The sequence below is a fragment of the Abrus precatorius genome, unplaced genomic scaffold, assembly GCF_003935025.1.
Source record: "Abrus precatorius isolate BTA unplaced genomic scaffold, Abrus_2018 Scaffold5, whole genome shotgun sequence".
NCBI lineage: Eukaryota > Viridiplantae > Streptophyta > Magnoliopsida > Fabales > Fabaceae > Abrus > Abrus precatorius.
Window position 1 is genome coordinate 2,726,662 of NW_020874395.1, and position 21,786 is coordinate 2,748,447.

At 30.3% G+C, this 21,786-nt stretch overlaps 2 protein-coding genes and 1 pseudogene across 3 annotated transcripts; 2 read left to right on the forward strand and 1 right to left on the reverse strand.

The window, feature by feature from the left end:
- Window positions 1–4,221: 4,221 nt before the first annotated feature.
- LOC113867876 (ubiquitin-like domain-containing CTD phosphatase 1) lies at window positions 4,222–7,795 on the reverse strand. 2 transcript variants are annotated; one of them, XM_027503377.1, is made up of 7 exons: window positions 7,642–7,795; window positions 6,701–6,975; window positions 6,537–6,618; window positions 6,298–6,364; window positions 5,758–5,943; window positions 5,582–5,642; window positions 4,222–4,670 (listed from the first exon to the last, which is right to left on the reverse strand). In XM_027503377.1, the coding sequence occupies exons 2-7, from the start codon at window positions 6,972–6,974 to the stop codon at window positions 4,483–4,485; spliced, it is 858 nt and encodes a 285-aa protein (XP_027359178.1). In that variant the 5' UTR covers window position 6,975; window positions 7,642–7,795; the 3' UTR covers window positions 4,222–4,482. The 2 variants fall into 2 exon arrangements, with proteins under 2 accessions (XP_027359178.1, XP_027359179.1); XM_027503378.1 differs by lacking the exons at window positions 4,222–4,670; window positions 7,642–7,795 and adding an exon at window positions 4,687–4,960 and having other exon boundaries at window positions 6,701–7,160.
- A 1,968-nt stretch (window positions 7,796–9,763) lies between these two features.
- LOC113867650 lies at window positions 9,764–13,548 on the forward strand (annotated as a pseudogene).
- Window positions 13,549–17,563: 4,015 nt separating this feature from the next.
- Window positions 17,564–20,455, forward strand: LOC113867796 (protein SPIRAL1-like 3). Its single transcript, XM_027503278.1, has 3 exons — window positions 17,564–17,635; window positions 18,796–19,073; window positions 20,095–20,455. Exons 2-3 carry the CDS (start codon window positions 18,825–18,827, stop codon window positions 20,179–20,181), a joined length of 336 nt encoding a protein of 111 aa, XP_027359079.1. The 5' UTR covers window positions 17,564–17,635; window positions 18,796–18,824; the 3' UTR covers window positions 20,182–20,455.
- Window positions 20,456–21,786: the final 1,331 nt, after the last annotated feature.

Below are 21,786 nucleotides of genomic sequence, written 5' to 3' on the forward strand. Positions count from 1 at the left end.
TCAAAATCATTTGATTATATAGCAAAACAAATGAGGGTCGATGGTGATAGATTGTTGAAGAAGAAATTTGAAAAAGGGTATACACGACCACATGGAAAAGTTGAAGCATCACGAGGTACCTTACTTTTTGAGTATAGACCAAACTGATAAGCAACTCATCTACATCTAATTCCTAAACTAAGTTCCAAGAAGCTTTACCTCATTATTATATTGCTGTATGATTGGCACGTGATGTCTCCATCCATTTCCACTCAATTGCCATATTCTTTAGCAAATTAATTAAAATACAAGAGCTTTATACAATATAAAAAGCTAGTATCCGGTGAATTTTATATCTATATGCATAACATCTATCGGTCAAAGCGATGAGAATTTAATTTCTTTTAAATAATGTTTTAGATTTGAACTATACGATATTGAATATTGTTTATATTTTTAAGATGATATATTTATTCTTTATTTATAATAATAAAAAGATAATACAAGAGGATATCACATTAAAAAAAGGAGGCATTGAGAAAAAGAACTAGGCTCACTTGTTAATGATTTATATGCCTATTGATTGATATAGGATAATGAAATTTTGTTAACTTTACCAATAAAAAGGACCATTGGACATGTATCCCCCCAAAAAGCTATTGATGATACAAATTAAGATAGAAAGAGATTGACATATATTGAGAAATAGAAGAATTCCAAAGCCAGACTAATTCATGTTCCAAGGGAGTGCCCAAAAGGGTCCCAAGATGGTGTGACCATTAAACAACGAACAGACCATGTTAGAGTGGATTATATTCAATATATTAAAGTCTTGATATCCCTCTTGTCACTTAGTCACATGAGAAAAACAGCCTTTACATATATAGTGTTAGGCTAGACAGCATATAAACCATTCATTCGAATCATTAACACTAACCTGCTTTCTTTTCTTCCTTGTTTGGTGGGGCAGCACATTTATTTCATAATGCTTGGTTATCTTTCACTTTCATTAGATGATTCCAATAATTGAACCATATCATTTTCTCTTTCTTGATATTTTAAGAAGCAGCAGCACAAGAATTTACGACCTGGGGAGGGGGAAATTTTGCTAATAGAAGATTGCGGTCCTGACTAGTTGATCACTTGTATGCGTAAAACTATTGAATTCTGTGCGATTTTTTAATGTAAAAAGATGAGCATAAAGTGGATATCAATAATAGCTATCACGTGTACTAAGAATTATTGGTAATATTAAAATCAATATCTGTTTAATGCAATCAATTTGACTGAAAATAAAATAATATGTAAGAGAATATAAGAAAGATGTTAACGAACTTCAATAATAATTTTTTAAATTTCAAAAGTCAAAAATATATATGAATATTGACTGGCCTGCATGATCTAAACCTCACAGTGTCACATGCTCCCATCTCATGTGTTTCAATATTTTTGGCTAAAAAAAAGAAGATTTCATTTTTCCACCTTTCTTCATTTTCTTAATATTTTATCATCAAGATATTCAGGCCCATAGTCCTATTGCTAAACAATTGAGATTTTTAAGGCATGGAATGACTGTTTTATTTTCAATTTTCTCGTAGGTAAAAAAGTTCCTTATTCACCACACCTGTTATGCTCATATCTATTTACTTCCTGTGCTCACAATTTCATAATTTCATGGTAAAATATCCCGTCCTTGAAGTGAAGATATCTTACTAGCTACCCAAAAATAAACGAACTTCTGGCATATGTCAATCTCATAATCTCTTTTTCTTGGGGTCTCAAAAAACATATGTATTACGGCCAAAAAAGAAAGCATGCCTATCTCAAACCCTTAATTAAGTGTTAATAAGTTTGCAACTTAATTGGTATTGAAATTTGAAGGCCCGTTTCTATGTTTTTTTAAAATCTTATCAAAAAATATGTTTAAAAATTCATACAGTAACGAGATAGATTTCAGGGGGGAAAAAATAATTTTCTTTCCAAAATTTATCCAAATATACCCCGATTCTTTAAATTTTAAGATATAATGATAACAATGTTATTGATTTATTTTTTTGGCCAACTTATTGCATATGCTTATGACAATTAGTTTAGATTGTGAATATCAATGAAGCACTGATCCACACGTACAATTTTTTTTATATGAAAAAACTAATTAATATTCTTAGGACACTATTAAAGAATTAAAAATGTTATTTTAATTAAACATATATCATATACCAATTTTATTATGATTCTAATGCATTTCTAACAAGAATTTTCATAAAAAAATATTTCTCTTAAATTAATATTGACACTAGTTAACAAGACTTTTCTTTTATATTAACGTGAACAGTATAGCTTTTAGTGATACAAATCAGTTAGATTAATTTTAGTGAAAATTACTTAAAATTAAATAACTATTGCACTCATAATTTAGGAGGGAGAGAGATCTTAGTTGAAAACATTATCTATAATACTGTATGTAACCTAAAAGGGAGAGAGAGAGAGAGAGTTATCAGTTTTATTATTTCATCAGTTGGACAGATAAAGTTGGCCACACAAAATGCACCAATGCAGTGTCCATGTGACATCTTATTTATCACAAATATATGGTGTATAGAAGAACCTGTTAATCTACGATTGTGTATATTGCTGAGTGAAACCAAGTGGTTTTGCCTTAAAGACTTATGCATCTCAAAAGTAGTCACAGAATTGGTGTAAAATTCATGGATGTCAGCTTAGAAGAACATGCATGATTCTGTATGGAAGCGACCAATGTGATTAATTGTATGTGAATGATTGCTATCATGTGTCATATCAAATGGATATTTTACACTGAAACCATTTTACAAGGAAAACAGTGTAGGGTGGTGATGGGCAAAGAGCCTAAGTCCTAAAGAGAGGTACTTAGGTAGAGTAGTCAGAACAGAATAGTGAGTTAGTAGGTACAATAGCATGTTCAAAAGCCACAAGTGCATGCTAGAAATTTAAATTCAGAAAGGAGTTTCGTCACTTTATATTATTCTCTGAAATCTGACACTGAGGAAAAATGATGAGGAGACAAAAGTCTTCGTTGCAAACCCCACAAACTAAGTTAGAAAACCTAACAGCTTTATTCTATGTCTTCGTGTGATCCAATGTATCCCTTCCCTGAAAATGACCATTCCTTGTTTTTCATTTGGACATTTGTCTAGCTATCTAGCTCAATTTTGTTTTTATACTTTTGTTAAAGTGCAACCAATGCTTATCAAGGAAGATTCTACGGATATAAAGAAAAAGCACGTATACTAGTGTAATATATAAATATATATATATATATATATATATATATATACTTGAATTTTATTTAGCAAAAGATTTATGGTGGAACTTATATGGTACTTAATTTCCTTACCTACCATTAGTGGAGTTACTAAACTTAAATATAAATACATAGGAATAGATATTTAACACAAATCGTGCTTCAGAAAATTTGAGTTTAAAATCACAAATAAAAGCACAAGTCAATTCTAAAATTTAACCTTCCAATTAGAAAAAAAATGAGCGGTAAAGATGCAACTCCGTGTCACTTAGCTACAAAGTTATGGGATAATAAGGATCAACTGTTGACTGCTTTATCATTGACATTCACTCCTAAATCTATTAACCAGAAGTACATTAATGGTTTTATTTATTTAAAACAAAAGATGACCAACAACCAAAGCAGAACAGCCAACTAGCTGCAGAAAGTTTAAAATATATTTACATATAAAGTTTTGATGAACATTTAGTTTACTGAGCTAAAACAGGCACTTGAAGGCTCAACTATAATATTTTCATTTACTAGATAGATAAACTTTTGTCCTTGTCCGAGTATTTTTATTCAGAATACAAAAATATCCTTTTTGATCATTAGGCTCAAATCAACCAGCATTTAGTCAAGAATATGAAAATTGAGTTGTTCCAGCCTAATAACTGAATGGGCCATGGTTTCATCCCAAGTTTTGGCCCATTACATGTGTAAAGAAAAGAGAAACTTCGTGGCCAGAACCTATTTGGCCTATTCTAGCTAAGTGCTTCTAATGCAGTGACACTACAGAGCAAGTCATTTGCGAACAGTCTATCAGACCTAATTAACAAACCTAGAAGGTTCTCTTCTAAAACAACAAAGAGATACGACAATCCCATGATTTTGAGAAATTAGACCACACGATATAATCATGTAGATATTTAGGCCACATAAGAAAACTAAAACAATACCATATCAAAACCTCACAAATGCTAATGAACAGTTCACAAATGCTAATTCATTAATAACTTTCTGAAGGAAACCTCAACAATACCATATCAAAACCTGTTGAGCATGCAGAACCCTGGTTCTTATGTGGACCCTGGTGCTAATTCATTAATACTTTCTAAAGGAATCCTCAACAAAACCATGTCAAAAAGTTGAATAATAGAAAACGAAAACCCTTCTATATCTCATTTTCTCTTTAAGAGAATTGCTCTGATTCATTCAGTATGCAAAATGTATGCTGATATTCAAGTCGAGGTCACGTTGTCTTCAGGTTGACCTACAGAAAGACTATCAATAATCTTGCGATAGAAGTCCCACGATTCACTCGTTTCACTGATGCGTTCTTGGCCAAATGGGTGTTCCTCTACGTACTTCTGCATATCTTCAGCATTTGCCAATCCCTCTAGATATACTCTCAGATCCCCTCCTTCAGCTGCATGCATTGTAGTTATGTTACATTCATCAAACAAACTAAATTAGCTTAAGAAATTATGGGTCATTTAATTCTCCTGAGGTTGTGAAATAATAAACTGCAAAATAGTTTGTCTCACGCTAAATGCCAAGTTTAATCAGAATGGTGAAATGACCACCGGTTTATATATTAGAAAACTAGGCTTAACTTACTAAACGACTTATGTAGGACATCTCTGGCCATATTCCTAGCTAATGTAGGACATTTTTGCACAACCTTTCATGCACGCCCAACACTGAACATTTACTGATCTAGTATAGGATATCAATGACTCACCAAACATACAAATTAAATAGACTCAACCTATTTAGAAAATTAGGTTTAACTTATTTCCAAAAAAATAGCTCATAAAAAAAAGACTGTTCAAGTCGTATAAGGTTTATTCTGATCTTATTCTTAACCTATGTGAGGTAACATTATGTTTAAAGTATGAAACAAAATTATCAAAAGAAATTTCATTTTACCTTTTAATTCTTGAACTCTGGGACATTCAAGCCAAAAGTTAAAACAAAGCTAAAGAAAATTAAGATCAAGTATGTGAATAAAAAAATAAGAAAGATTTAATTTGTAAAAGTTTCTAAATAAATACTTTTAAGATTAAAAAAAATATAAAAAAATAAATATTATTTCATAAATTAAAAACAAGTTAAAGTCTTTAAGTATTAAAGAAGTTAAATGAATAAGTTTCTAAAAATTAAGAGAATTATAAAATTTATTTTTAATCAGAGTTTATTTTATTTTATTACTTAATTTTTAACTTTTATAAACATTCGAAAACCTTTTCTAAATCTGCTAAACTTACAAGTGTGGCATAGTCCTACAGTAAGAAAAACAAGATATATATGCTAGTAGGTCTCGACAAAGAATTTTACCTAAAGAATTGTCGCTCTTGTTCTGATAACCGAATGTAGGAGGGAAGACCGAGGTATTTGGCTGAAATAATTGATCAAAACATTTTTCAAAAGGGTTAGAAAATGTAAAAGTGGTGTAGTGGTTCTAAAAAAACACCAGTTTAAACAAGGTAAGAAACGAAAGTCAACTTATTTACAGGATTAAGCAATGCTTTGAAAGGAGAATCATCCAACAGCAATGTGTTTGATTCATTATAATATCCCTTCTCCCAAGGAAGATTTGGATCGTGCTTATCCCAAAGTTTCCTCAGATCCTTGAAAACCACATTCTTGTACTTGTTTTCAGGAGTTTTGAAATTTGTTTCAGTACAATGAGACATGTCCTGCAACATCCAATAAATCAGAAGAAGAAAAAGGTTTACCACTAACAACATTGGGACAGCAGTAAAATGTAGTAGTTTTCAATTTTCATCTATCTCATGATAAGATTATATGAATTTAGTTATTACAGAGGAGCAGAGTAGTTAATTAATGCATACAATTCATTTTTGTATATAATACAGGCACAAGAAGAGAAGTAAAAATAAAATCCATACCTAAATTGGACTCTCAAGCAAAACCTAACATATCTAATTATGTATTATTTATAAATAATATACTAAACCAATAAATCTGAAGGTCAATGAGGAACCAGAGAGAGCTTTTAGGAGTCAGAGAACAATGTAACAAATGCTTACCCAACAGAAAAGCAATTTGCTTTTCATGTCTCCCATCAAAGCATCAATGACTCGATCAACATTTTTCCTACAACAATAAAAAAAATCCTAAAGTTTATATAACAGTTGGATTTTAACAACACAAGATCCCAAAAGGGAAAGAGGGTATTACCTTTTGAAAAAGAAATTGAAAAAATAGAAAGATACTAACATAGACGTAATAAATAAAGTCATATTTATAAGAGATAATTGAAGAGTACTTCAATCTTGAAGACCATATGCCAACTTCAAATCTATCAAAGCAGAACTCCAAAAACTCAAGATAAAAGGGCCTCTTGAATACTGAAATCAAATTCAAATACAACCCAATAAGTAAAAATTGGATGATTCATCAATAACTTCAAATAACAGAATCCATACTCACTTGCTCGCCTTGCAAAGATTGCATCTGGTTTATGATCCTTTGGAGGGGAAAAAACTACATCTGCTAAGAGCCCATTTATATCAAGAACAAGAAGTTTTTTCTTCAAACTTCTAACTTGAGTTCTCATCAAATGGATTTTCGAAATCTCTGAACAAATATCTTCATTTATGACAGAAGAAGATACTGTCTTCATTTCATCAGTATGAGAAGAAAACTCTCTGTCACTTTTAATTTCGCTCGAATCAGTTGACTTTGTATTTGCACTTGGCTCCATCCTATTCTTATCTCGGTAAATATGCGCACAAAAAAAAATTCAAATAAGTTAATAGAATTTATTTACAGAAAAACTATCTGGCAAGCACATGCGTAATGTTATTTAATACAGTTTAGCTTCACATATTATTGCACTCATTTTTTTATGCAACTAACTATGCTGCATTCTCTATCCCCAACCATATTTCTGCACTTGTTAGATTGAATTAAGAAGGCAATTTAAAATACAAAGCTCTAATGAGCCATAACATAATTTAATGAATGAAAATGGCCAAAAGAATTTACACCTCAATATGTTGCTCACTCTCTCATTTTCCATATCTCACTAATAAGCATATCTTAATGGTAAATGATACAAATCCGTGCAAGAATCTAGCCAAATCCACCATCATTATGTTGTTCTTCTACAGAGTCAAGTGGCTGCTATTGCCTTCTTGTGTCATTTTTCCAGGAAAATAAGGTCAAGATTTATGGAATGAGACAAACAGAACAGTTGATGAAGTAGGAGTAAGAGCAAGAGCACAAATCTAAAAGAGAAGATAAACGAGACACACATGAAGCAGAAGTTAAATCGATTAGGCAGAAAGAAGGCTAAACTAAGAACATCGATGTATCTTGCAAAGATAAAAGGATACGAAGGTAGCAAAAAGAATGAACGTGGTACCAACCTAGCGAAGTTGACGAAGAGAACAAGGAGAATAAGGTTGTTCTTCGAAGCGAACGATGTAGAATGAATGTTACTCACCGAGTCTTGTATTCACTCTTCCGCTTCTTCACGACATTCATGCACTCGAATTTGAGAGAGAAATTCGGTTTCGTTTTAGAATCGTAACCGTCACATTGAAATAAGAGTTCCTAAGAAATGCTGAGATGTCACTGACATTACCATTACCAAGACATAGCCATCACAGCTACCTTACCTTTACCTGCCCTCACCCACTAATTTTTCTTTTTAATTATAATTAAAAAGCTATTAATACATTTCTAACACTGTTTTTAATAATTCATTAAAATTTATTTGACTTTTACTTCTAATTTATTATTTTTATTTTTAATTTAATGATTTTTTTATACATCTTTATAATTTTTAATAAATTTTAGCAAAATAATATTAGAAAGAATATTGACTTTTTCTTTTAATACCACACCAGTTACGTGCACTTCTTCTTACCTCAAATGGGGGAAACTAAATAGACCATAAATTGACCAATGTCAAATTATTTGTTTGAAGAATATTAAATATACATTACGATTTAAAATAATAATACATATTTTATTTAATGCTTATTTTATATAGCAACAAACTTTATTAATTAAATAATATGCGAAGGGGTATGTAGTTTTTTCATAGGAATTAAATTTCTGATAATTTTTTTTAATTCCTACTATTATCTTCACTATTTGTCATACATTTATAATTTAATTCCCAATAAATTTAAGTTAGATCAGGTATATTTATTAAACAAGAAATTTAAGTTTTTAAAATTTATATAGTTAAGTTTTGACTTCAGACTATTTCTAAAAAAATTAAATTAAGCCTGACAGACCTACATGTTTAAATAAATATAATAATACAATGATTATACTATTTAAATTAAATTTTAAAGAAGGTTGAAAATATACTTTTTTTTAATACATTTTAGTTCTTGGTTATAATTTATTAAAAAATTAAAAAAGATGAGAATAATACAATGATTATGTACTAAAGAAAGCAAAATTAACAATGTTATTTATTAGTATAGTTTGAATAGGACTTACACTAATAGTTTAATGATTCAATCATGACCTCAAAAGTCAATTACACTATGAAGCAATCGATTGTTTATTTGAAAAGATCACCACGATCATCATGTGCATATGATGACCCTTATGCGTGCCATCATTATTGTAGATTCACATGCTTGATGCGCTTAAGGCGAGATATACATTAAATAGTTACACGCCCTAAAATAAAATGATCAAGTACATCAGTGCAATTAATTACCCGATGCATGTACACTCGCTAATAGACGATATTAATTATAAATAAAAATCTATTATTTCACATGTTAAATTTAAAATTATCACATACTGAATTAAATTTATAAAATTTTATTCAATTAAAATTTTATTCAAGACTTTCTCACTTGCACTTTATTTTAGCATATATATTTTTAAAATAAATAATTACTATTTGCCTATATATTTTTTAATTATATAATTTTTTAAATATAATATTACATACTTTAATGATTCAATTAGTCATAATTATTTATAATGAAAATATTATAAATACATTTTCTAATATTTTATGTATATGACCACTCATTATTTTCTCAATTAATTAGGACCACTTACTCATATCCTTTTTTGTAATTGTATGTTCTCATAATTTAGTTAGTCTTTTTTAAAGATTCCTCCAAGATGACCTTTAATCATTGCTCAAATAACATTTTGGAGAGTTAAGCCTTCCATCAAAGGGATTATAGGCTTGGCACGCTGTTAGCTAGCAAATCATTTCATCATCATGTTTTTTGCTTTTCTTATCATGTGTTTTGTTTTGCTAAGCTTTTACTTTTTTTTACACTAAATTATAATTTTGAACTAGTCAAATTCTGTACAAGAATGGCTGATATCATATAAAAAGTTATTAAACAACGTAAGTAGAGCAACATCAAGGGATCTAACTCACATAGGCGTGCGTGTAATGAGTGTAAAAATATAAGAACGAACCACAGTTGTAGTCTCCCTGTGCTCTGAAAACACAGTTACTACCCACGCATCCCTTACCTCAGTGTGCATGCAACAGCAATGGGGAATCTGTGTTCAGTGCGAAAACACAATGCTTGCAACCAAAGTTCCTTCCATCTCTCCAACAAAACCACTTTGCCAAGAACTTCCAACTCCCTCAACCACCCTTTGCTCCAACCTCATCACTTTCTTAACCATAACCATAGCTATAACCAGGTTCTTTTGCTTATAATTTTCTTTTGTTATATTAACTTCATCGTTGCCTCACCTTAGATAATCGAGTGCATTAAAATAAAAATTTTGATAACCTCAGTTATTTGGACTTATTTAAGCATTTAAAGTTATAATTTTTTGTTTAAAAAATATTTATTATATTAAAAAAGTAATAAATATTTTTTTACAAAAAATATTTATTACTTTTTTAATATAAGTGCTGAGGTTATACAAAACCGTTAAAACAATTGTAATTAGTTTTCTTTTGTTTTGGTTAATTTTTTCTTTTTTTAAATAATGGGTTGGCTAAAATATTTAGACTTGGACTTAGTGTTTTTTTGTGTTTTTGGAATTGACCAGTTATGTTGGACTCTTTAAAAGTTTGATCAAAGGAAATAATTTGGTGATTTTGGGTTAAGAAGGGAATTATAGGTGGAATGATCAGTGATGATCCCTTCATAAGATTTGTTACACTTATATCAGAAGACTTTTGGAACATCAAGTAACTTGTTTGATTTCACTTTTTAAGCCATTACTATTAGCTCAAGTCCAAGCACATGATTGTTTTTTTGAAATTTCAAACATCTTGCTCCTTGTTTTATGATTTTACCCCACCCGGCACCTCTTATGTTCATTATTTCCGTTTTCCCTTTAGCTTATTATGCATATTTTCGATTTGACAGGGTACAAAGCTTGATGATCTTGAGACTAATCATTTTGTCCTGGTTCATGGGGGTGGCTTTGGTGCCTGGTGTTGGTACAAGACTATAGCCCTTCTAGAAGAAAGTGGTTTGCAAGTAGCTGCCATAGACTTGACAGGTTCTGGAGTTCATTCATTTGATACAAACAACATTACGTGTCTGTCACAGTATGTGAAGCCACTTACAGATTTTCTTGAAAATCTTCCTGAAGGGGAGAAGGTGCTTATTTAATTGCCTTTCCTTTTGTAACTTAACTACTCATTGATCTTTATTATATCTCTGCATGCCCTTTAGCATGTGTTCTTTTTTAATCACTCCATGCCTCCCCAAGAATAGAGTTGTGATTTGAATAGAAAAGAAAAAAATCACGTGCTTGATTTTAATTTAATTCTGAATAATGTGACATATTGTTGAAGATGTTTGACCAAGGGAAACTGAGGTTATGGTTTAATTTTATTCTTCTACAAAAACAAAAATTTAGTACTTCTTTCTTGCAATTGTTTAGGAGATGTGGTGATGATCTTAATAGGATTGCAAGTCTTAGTGACTTGCATTTATTCTCCACATTTCCAAGTGCTGCTCAAAAGTATCAATTTAGCTTGGTACAAATTGCAATTTTTACAATTGGGTCTGAATATAAGCTGCATTTGTTCCAATGTAAAATCCTGAGTGGAAATGTAAATGTTTCAGTCATTAGTAAACGCCAGATGACACCGATTATGATCTATTATTTTCCCATTAATAGCAGTTGTTTGGTAGGATTTGATACGTGGCCTAGCATTATGCTTTTGAGAAGAGTATTTCTTTCTTTCTTTCTGATTCTTATGCAGGTGATATTGGTTGGGCATGATTTTGGTGGGACATGTGTATCATTTGCAATGGAGTTGTTTCCTTTTAAGATTTCCAAGGCTGTCTTCATTGCAGCAGCAATGCTGACTAGTGGACAAAGTACTCTTGATATCTTTTCTCAGCAGGTTTTCCATCTCATGTTAGCATTAAGACTGATAAATCTTTATTTTTACTACTGCTATGATCTTAATTATTTTATTATTCTGAAATTTGTAACAGGTATACATGCAATAATTACCTATCAACAATATTTGATTGATCATTCTATCTGTGTATGCCTACAAGTATCATTTGGAAAAGCAATGAATTTTATGCACGCTGTCAATTTGCCTAGATTCGTGGTTTCTGATGATAAGTTCTATGACTCATTTCTTAACTAGAGTTATACCTGCTTTTGAAAGTTGAAGGGTTATTTGTCTGAGTTTATACTTGCTACATGGTTGCATCCTTGCATAATATTGCAGTAACTTTTTCTTAAACTGATGAACTCCCTAACTTTTCAAGTTTCAAGTACAATTATATAAATACATCCTACTGTTAAGAAATGCCTTATTCTGAATTGATTTATTGAAAATTTAGTTTTTGATAGACCTAGTGACATCATTTGATCCACTTAGTCAACTCCAGCTACAAGGGATAGATATGCTTGATCATTGTTGTTGTATTTTCTATGTAAAAATATATTTTTTGAAAATCACTTTCCTTCACCTTCACCTTCTCCCTACTTAAAGGGAGAATGAAAAAGGAAATTCACAGCACTATAGAATAAGGAAGTGAGATTGAAAATGAGAGAAATGGCTTTATAATTATTATATAATTTCTATTGATCTCAAGCAATAATTTTAACATCATTTATAGATGAAGAAATTTTGTATCTGTTTAACGTTTATTTGTTGTGCCTATCTATTGCAGGCAGGATCAAATGATCTTATGCAACAGGCTCAGAATTTTTCATATGCAAATGGGAACGATCGCTCTCCTACTTCTTTTGATTTGGACAAGTCATTATTGAAGGATTTATTATTCAACCGAAGTCCCACAAAAGTAAGTTGTAACTTGTGATAAATTTTGACACTTGAGCATCATTTCTATTTTAGGAATCTAGTATTATGACATAATAGCTGTTAGATATGGAAATATTACAGTAGAAGGTTTTGGCTGTAAAATGAGAGGGCTTTTTCTTAGGCCAGGGGCACACTAAGTGAATTACTTAGAGTTATGCAAACCCTACAATTTTTTAAGCTTTAGTTAATCTTTGAAAGAAATTTTTTTATGCTTAGCAACCCTTTGCATTTGATAGGCAAGTCCACATTTGGGCTCCTAAATTGATTGTTCATTTATGTTGGCCAGAAGAGTTTAGTTTATTTTAGGGATCAACCCACTGAATAGATATCTGATTTAGGGTGCCAAATTCCCCTTCCTCTTACCTTTCTATGAGAACAAACATAGAAGCCATGCACCCCTTCTTTGCATGGGCAATTTTTGTTAAACAGTGAGACTTATGAAAGCAGCATATATTTACTTATTTCCTTTTTTTTTTAATTTAGAGTTGATAAAAAAAATTTATAAATAAAAAGTAATTTATACTCCTTAAATTTTAGAAAAATTAAATGAAAAAGCTTCTAACAAAATAGAAAAAATATAAATTAATTTTAATTTGTTAAAGAAGTTTGATTACTTTATTACTTTATTTTTCACTTTTATAAATATTTATCGATAAATTATCCAAATTGAGCCTATATTTATTTCCGGGAACCTCACCTTGTTATGTTGATCACTCTCTTAATGCAGGATGTTGCTTTGGCATCTGTCTCAATGAGGCCAATACCATTTGCTCCAATTTTAGAAAAACTTACCCTTTCTGATTTGAAATATGGATCCATAAGACGATTTTACATAGAAACTCTTGAAGACAATGCTATACCCATCACCCTACAAGAAAACATGATAAACACAAGTCCTCCCGAAAAGGTTTTTCATTTGAAAGGTGCTGACCATTCCCCCTTTTTCTCAAAGCCTCAAGCCCTACACAAGTTGCTGGTAGAAATCTCAAAGATCCATTGAGAACAATCTTCTACCTAAATTGCTAGTGAAGCCTCATCCAAATTGAAGTTATATAAACATTGACATAGGAATGAGTCATGATACTGGCATCAGTAACTTCAACTTCTTTAACTCAGTTACCATATCACAAAATTTTGTGCAAGTTATGAGTTTCTTTCTCCCATTTTTATTTTAATTTAGGAAAGTTGTTGTCAATATAATCTGAAATTTATGGCAGTTATTCTTGCAATGCAACATATAAACCATGGTATATTGTAAGTGTTGTCGGTCAAAACTTTAAGGTAGGAAGCACCATATCTCGAAATGGTTGGCAAATATGGTGTTGGATAAGTGTCGGATACCTCTGGATACTTCTAATTTAATCTTCTAATTATTTTTTGAACGAGTGGGGTACCAAATTGATTTGAAAAATTATATGTTTTGTTGTGTCTACATTGACTAATGTTAAGTAACTAATGAAACATCTTTGTTTTCATAATGTTTTTATTTTAATATTGATATTAATTTTATGTATTGCATTTGCATCTAAATTGTGTCATGACTTCTAATTTTTCAAATTTGCTTATCTATATTTTGGTGTCACGTCGATTCCTATATAGGTTTTTATCTTTTTCTTTTTCTCTTTTTGGGTCTCTTGTGCTCACTGGTTAAAAGTATCAAGCTTTGCATTTTGCTGAGTAAAGTTGCAGTTTACATATGAAAAAAATTTAAGCAGAGTATTGTTAGTACTTTTTTTCTATTATATTATTTAATTAAGGTGCATTTGAATATATAATTTATTGAAGTGTTTATTTATTTATTTATTTTAAATGATGACTTATGCTTGTGGAATTTATTATTTTGATAATACAATTTTTATTTTTATATAGTATTTTAAATAATATTTACTAAAATGTGAAATTTAGGGAAAATTACATAAATATAAAAAAATGGCTATAACGATTGTTTTGCAGGTTTAGATAATTTTTTTTATATTTTCTTTTATTTTTAGCAAAAATATGTAAAATAAATATTTAAGATTATTTAATTTTTATAATTAATGTATGGTAACCATATTTTTATGAATTTTTTATATTTTTGTGTACATAAATATATACTTTCACTATCATTATTAATTAACATCGTGAAAATAATTAATATAATCGTTTTGTATCATTAATATCACCAATTTCATGTAAATGCAGAATCTAATCTCAATTTGTACATCTATCTTTTCTAATTTCCATTTGTTTTCAAATCAAACAAAAATTAAGTGAAACGTAATCTAATCAACTGGGCTAATTCTAGTAGGAAAGTTAGATTATTAATTGTATTTTGAAACTGTCAGATTGTGACCGTCGTCAGTGGTTGTCATGTTTGGTGACCGACAATTCGGCGCATCATAGCATATGGAAGAGAAAAGGAAGTTTCCCACTTTAGTGTGAAGTTATTAAAAATTATGAGTGTGTAAGTTTAATATTTGATCTTAATGGATCTTAATTCATTTAAAAATTTGTTAAAAAATTTATGAACATTAATTTAATGTAAACTATAATAATTTGAGTAATCTTTTGCACTCAAGAAGAGATTTTCTTTTATGGATGCAACCAAGAAGAATGAATAATCAAGTATAAATTGCTGAAATATTATTGTTATCTGTTAGAAGCACCAAATTGTAGTAAAGGTAAAGTAGGTGTTTGCATGCAGTAATATTAATGGTGTTTGAGACACGGACGATACAGTGCAAGTTGTCCCATGCGTGATGCTTGAGAAAGGACCTGTCTTTGGATGTTTGGCTTTTTTTGCTGGAAAAGTTTGCTTGAGATGTTTCATTTCTTCACAACTTTGCCTTAGTGACAAGCAACTATTGGAATTGGAATCCACAAGCAAAGTGCACCGTATATGCTAGCTTTATGAACAGATAAATTAACAAGCTTTGTGATTTCTTCGTGAGAGTTGTGGTTTAGTCTCTTGTGATTTGTTTGCCCTGCTCATGGTGAAAAGCACACAAGACCCTTAATAATTGAATTGCTTTTTCTTCTCCTTTTCATGTGAATTTGTTTATGAATAATATGCTATGTTAATTTCCTCTCCAGCTGTATTGACATTCTTCACTTCTATTATATATATAGGTGGCTGTATTGAAGTTTCTTATATTGATTCCATTATAATAACTAAGTCTTTTCCTATTGTATTGGAATTGATCATTTTCTTTTAAAAACATTTAAATGAGTTTAATTAATTACAATCAAGTAACCTGTTTTAATAGGTCAATAATGAATATATAATAGACCCTTAAAATTAAGCTCAGCTCAATATAAATGTAGGTCCGATCCAAAGCGAATTATGAATTAAAAAAATAATTAATATGAAGGATTTATTTGCTAAAAATGAAAAGTCTATTCTTTAAAAAAAAGATTTGTTTTGCTAAAGAAAAAATTATCACAAATAAATTAATGTATTTTTTAAGAAGAAATCGCTTTTATTATTATCCATTAATTAAAGATTTATAAATCTTTTAAATTATTTTTATGAGAAAAATGCTAGTCATTAATGAAATTTTTATTTAATATGAACTCGTTGTTAGTATTATATTTGGACCACTTAAACATGTGTTTAGTGGGCTTCCCTAATCAGCTGAAAGGATGTTCTAAATATGTTTTGAGTGTACCTTAACACGCGTCTTAGATATGCTATGTTTGCGTATCAGAAGTAATATATTATCAAATTATACTCTTAAAATAATTATATTTTACTACTTTATCTATTTATCAATATTAATATGGTGATTTTTTATATCTTTAAAGATTAATTCAATAATAAATTAAACCTTTAAAGAATTAATTTAATGATAATATTTTTAAAATATTAATATAATAATGGCTTAGAATTTTAGAAAAATATAATTTTAAAATATTAATATATACAGAGCAAAATATGGTGTGGGACAATTTTAAATTATCAATATTTTTGAAAACTTTGTTATTAGTTTTGCTTCAACTACCGTGAAACAAGCTATAGCACTTTGAAAGCCATTGGAGTTAAGTTGAAAATCAGGTTTAGTTTTAAGCTTCATAATTTTAAAACCAAAACCATTAGTTTTAATTTCAACTTCAATATTTTGAAAAATGTCATAAATTTTGGTGAAGTTTAAAACTATTTTTAAAAAGAAAAATAAACATGCTCTGAAAAAATAGTTTTTAAAATTATAGAACTTTTAAAAGTTTAGAGTTTCGAACCGTTCAAACTCTAAATTCCGTTAAAATTACCCATATTAATAATTTATTCTCAAATTACTATATTTTAAAAATAACCCTTTAAGGTCCCAAAGCTATGAAGTGGTCTATTAATAAAAAATAATAATAATATTTATACATAATTTTAATTATAATATACTGATAGCATAAAAAGATTATATTATCAACTAATCATAAATTATTATATCAATAACAATAATTACTTTTTGCAATAATTATATATTTTAATTAATTAATTAATAATATAAAAATCCTTAAACTAAAAATGTATCATAATTAAATTCTTAATACCTTCTAAATTATCTTTACTTTTTTTTATTATGATCACATACTTATTATATTATTTTTTTTTACTTTTTTTATTATTTCTGTCTTTTTCTTAATTTTATTAATAGAAATGGATATACAAATATCTTTTATCAAACAATTTCACTATTCAAACGATATTGTTTATCATTACTTTTACATTTTACTTTTATAATATTTGAAAAATAAATCTCACATGCTGAAAGAAAATTGTTTTGATGGGAACAACTATAGCACTTGCATTGTGCTTTTTTAACGTTATAACGAATGCATACGCACGTGAGGAAAATTATTGTGTTTGGCAAGGCATGGATCATGGCCCATCTAAGGATATGGGTGTGGGCCCCAAGAGCCAGCTCAGTTGATTGACCTTGTTCCAACCGCACTTCAATTTTTGAATTTCATATATATATAAATTTATTTATTTTGAAAAAAAAATGGCTCCTTTTTATAAATATCCGTTTTATTCTTATAGCTGTTACATAGTTTGGGTCTGGCTTCTCAAGTCACCGACTCGGTTGCTATCAACGAGTGAGTGCGTGATTGGTCTCTGCAGCAACAAGGTACGGTTACTTCAGATCTCACTCTTTTCTTCGTTTCTGTTTCGATCCACGCGCTGTGTTAGCTAATTCCCTTTCTGGGTTTTCATTATCTTTGTTCATGTGATTTTTTTTATTGTACGATGATCATGTTCTAGTTAACTCATTATGTTTTTTTTTGGTTGTGCACTTTTATTTCTGGCACATTTTTTCTTCCATGCTTGTTGGATTTATTTTCTTAATTCATTTTCGCTGAAAAAATTAGTGGGGTTTGGCTTTTTTTAGTCCTCAGATTAGATTTGTTAGATTTTTATTAGTTTGGATTGGGGTGTGTGACTTGGATCATGAGTACCTTTGTGGCATCTTCATGTTTGTGGTTTTCATGCTTGAATCGCCTAAAGCTGGCTTCTTTAGGTTAGATTTGTTTGTGGGGTGACTTGTTTTGAGATTTAGCATATGATTTTCACTGGTTTTCCTATTGTATCATGTGCCTTTGCCTAATGGTTCATGCATGAGCATAGCCAGATCAGAATGCCCTGAAGTGATTTTGTTCGCTTGATCTGTACAATTTCAATTGGTTTATTGGCTGGAAGTAACTTTTCCCCCGTGAGGAGGATATATACGAGATAAAGAAAAAGGGAGTTTTTGTTTTGTTTCTAAGTAAAATGGCTATATAATTTCAAAGTGACTTGCTGATGTTCTACCCAAAATGTTTATGCATAAGAGAAGTATGGTGCTGAGCAAGGGAAAATAAATGGAAACCTTTTTGATCGTTCTCACGATCTCTATCTATACACATTTAGATTTTGCCAATCCTCGAACTTTTCATTTCCCCATATATTTCATTTTTGACAGCTGCGCATTTGATTGTACAATAATAAGTTTACCCAAAAATGTTAGTTTTCATGGTTGAAGAGTTCTATAATTATATGTATATAATTGAAAGTTTATATGTGCTCTTTATTAATGTTAAATAATTATTTTTGTGCATTAAAGCTGATCAACTTATTTACTCTGAGCTGCATAGTAAATACTCCAATGGTTTGAATATGGTATCCACTATTGATAGTTGTTGCTTTCTGTTGAGTTCTCATGGCTCTTGATTCTGTCTGTTGCATTGGATGCCATTCCATGAATGCTGGATGTAAAAATTTTCATGACAAAAAATGTGATGCTGCTAGTAGGTCTAGGTGCACAAGTTCAGAGACAGGAAATGGGTCGTGGAGTCAGCAGTGGTGGTGGTCAGAGTTCCTTGGGTTATCTCTTTGGCAGCGGGGAGGCCCCCAGCAATGTCCAAGGTGCAAGCAATCAAGGTCAGCCAGCAAATGGTGGGCGTACTCAGTCTCAGAATGCTAGTGCTCCTTCACCTCCAATTGATAAGCAAATTCCTGCTGGAATTCCAGGGAGTCTCAAAAACAATTACCATCGTGCTGATGGCCAAAACTGTGGCAACTTTCTCACTGTATGACCTTTGTCAACTTATCTGCTATACTCATTATAATTGTGCTGCATAGTAGCTCTCCTTGGTATTTCTGTGATTCTGAATACTGTTGTTTGTTACCACTTACCTTACCCTAGCAAATTCTAGAAAGCTTCACAATATAGTAGATGAGGATTGAAGTTCAGTCTTGCTTTTCATGTGCTGATAATGATCAGGAAAAAATAATGGAGTTACAAAGTTAGTGTTTACAAGTTATGGGGCAAAACAAACTCAGAAAGGGAATAGTGCTCAATCGTGGTCCTATTAGGATGAATTTCTATTTAAAAATATTCAAAACTTTATAGTAAGAATAATTCATATCTCTTGGCTAGCTACTTAAGCGTGGTTCCTTGCCATTTTGGTAGGAAGGGCAAACCATGTAAGTTGAGAAGAAGATGTTGAAGTGACAGGAATTCTGTTCCTGCATATCCATCAGATATAATATGCCCTTTATGCATGCTTTCTTAATTATTTTGTTTTTCTTGTAGGGATTCGAAGTATTTATGTTCTTGAAAATTTGCAGTTTATTGTTCTGAATTATTGGGTTTTGATCAATAGATAACCTATTTTTATAATTTTTAATCTGTTGAATTAATATTTCTTTCTCTCCCTCCTAAGTCCTGCTTAGTCTTACATTTATTTTGTTTCCATTTTGCTTTTGTCCTCTTTGTTGTCTGTTAGTGCATGAGCTAAAATTGTGGGCTCTGATTGTGCTTTATGATGCATGCTGAAGAAAATTGATGATACTGTTGTATTTTTGTAGCCTGCCATGTAGCAATTTCATATTTTGGGTTTTATAGCGGCTTCCAATAGAAATTTTCCTTCACATTTCATGCCTCATGCTTTGTTTGTGTATGATGTCAACCTTAACATAATTGAGTATTTTGGTTTGATGCTTTAAGAGTGAAGATGGAAACCGTTAACTTCATCATCTCTGATAATGTATGCTTTTTGTTATGATACTGAAGAACTGTTCTTAACAATGATTTCTTTTTGCATGCAGGATCGACCATCTACCAAGGTTCATGCTGCCCCAGGTGGAGGATCGTCCTTGGGTTACCTCTTCGGTGGTCCTCCAGCTGGAAACTAATTCATTAGTTTGATTTGAACCTACCATGTGTAAAATAGACAGTGTTGCCTTGTGTTTAGACCAGTGGACATGTTTCTTGTGCAATTAAACTCTTGACAATGTTTTAGTAGCTCGATGGCCCAAACTAAGCTGATTCATAGGTTTGTTGTTCTGTGCTGTTGTGTGGGTTTCGATTAATGAAATTTAATGTACCTATGAGCTAAAGTGACTCATAATTGTTCTCTTATCTTCATTTGTGTGTTCATATCATTATGATGACTCTTTTGAAATGACTTTGGCCAACCAACTTGGAAAATCCACTTCTCCTTTGGCTTTAGAAGTGTAGTAGTGTATCATGTTGTACCCGTTGCATTGGCATTGTTGCATGAATCATCAAGACCATAACATTAACTCGGTCCTTGATGGTTATAGGTCCTGCTTCATTGTTTTGAATTGTGTGTTAATGTTTTAGCTGCACTTGTTCTAATTTTAATCCTAATGCTAGATAAATTGGTTTGCTTAATTGACCCACATGCTCGGGAAAGTAACATTATATTATTTCTTAAGACTTGACTAGTAACTAACATCATATTATTGTTTTATTAATTCTTAAAAATCTGATTCTAAATTTGATTTTAACAATTTCATTGACAATCTCCCTCGGGTTGATGCAAAGATGTCAACTTGCTAACTTGGATTTCAAGGAGTTGTCACCGTTAGGCAAAATATCAGTTACTTAATTTTTACTTGGAACAAATGGAATATAAATTACCCTTTTTCAACCTTTTATGAGATGTGAATCAATCTTAATATGTTTATATCTATGTACAGATGAATTCATGTGCAATTTTGATAACTGGTTTCTCGAGTTCTTCTAATACCCCTTTTAGCTGGTAGCTTTCACAAACTTCTTTTGCTGACAAAACACTATTTTACTCTTCAAAGCACCTTAATTATCCCAAAGGTTAGTGCGGTGCCTTTTAAAAATAAAATTTGTATAAAAAAGAAATCAAATATGCTGTAAGTCTTTTAACTACTCTGTAGGAATAAGTAAACTTAAACTAAAATCTTATTCAAAAGCATATCCAAAAGTAATTTTGTTAAGCAATTTTTTTTAAGAAGAGACTCAATTATCATTCCGTTTGAAATTTACCAAATCAATGAAAAAGACTCGGTGCTCAAATAATATTTATTAAAAATAATTGTATCTTCCTATAGATTTTAAATTAAAAAGAAATAGGTTAAATAATTTTTTAATTCCTAAAAAATTCAAGATCTTTTGATTTGGCCCTTTATTTATAATTATTTTCAAAAGTCTCATAAAAATCCTTTTTCACTCTCGTATGATTCATCTATTAATAATTTATTTTAAAAAAACTTATTATTTACCTACATACTGTCCAACTTACCTCATGTAGCATGGCATTATATGAATGATGGGGTGGCATTTATAATTTCATTTCCTTTTTATTTTAAAAATTCTAACCTTATAGCTTAAATTTTTATTCTAAAATACGTAGGATATGATGCTGTTAATGATTTATTTTATCTATGTCATGTCTTAATAAAATTGAATAAGTTAACTTGAATGTTACATGAACAATTAATGAAACAAGTTAATATATC

What these genes read in the sequence shown, in the direction of transcription:
- LOC113867876 (XM_027503377.1), bottom strand. Translation starts at nt 6,974, where the DNA reads ATGGAGCCAAGTGCAAATACAAAGTCAACTGATTCGAGCGAAATTAAA. An exon ending in GCAAATTGCTTTTCTGTTGG is followed by an intron (nt 5,944 to 6,297) that starts GTAAGCATTTGT and finishes TGGATGTTGCAG; the next exon opens with GACATGTCTCATTGTACTGA. An exon ending in CAAGAGCGACAATTCTTTAG is followed by an intron (nt 4,671 to 5,581) that starts GTAAAATTCTTT and finishes CAATGCATGCAG; the next exon opens with CTGAAGGAGGGGATCTGAGA.
- LOC113867796 (XM_027503278.1), top strand. Translation starts at nt 18,825, where the DNA reads ATGGGTCGTGGAGTCAGCAGTGGTGGTGGTCAGAGTTCCTTGGGTTAT. An exon ending in ACTGTGGCAACTTTCTCACT is followed by an intron (nt 19,074 to 20,094) that starts GTATGACCTTTG and finishes TTTTGCATGCAG; the next exon opens with GATCGACCATCTACCAAGGT.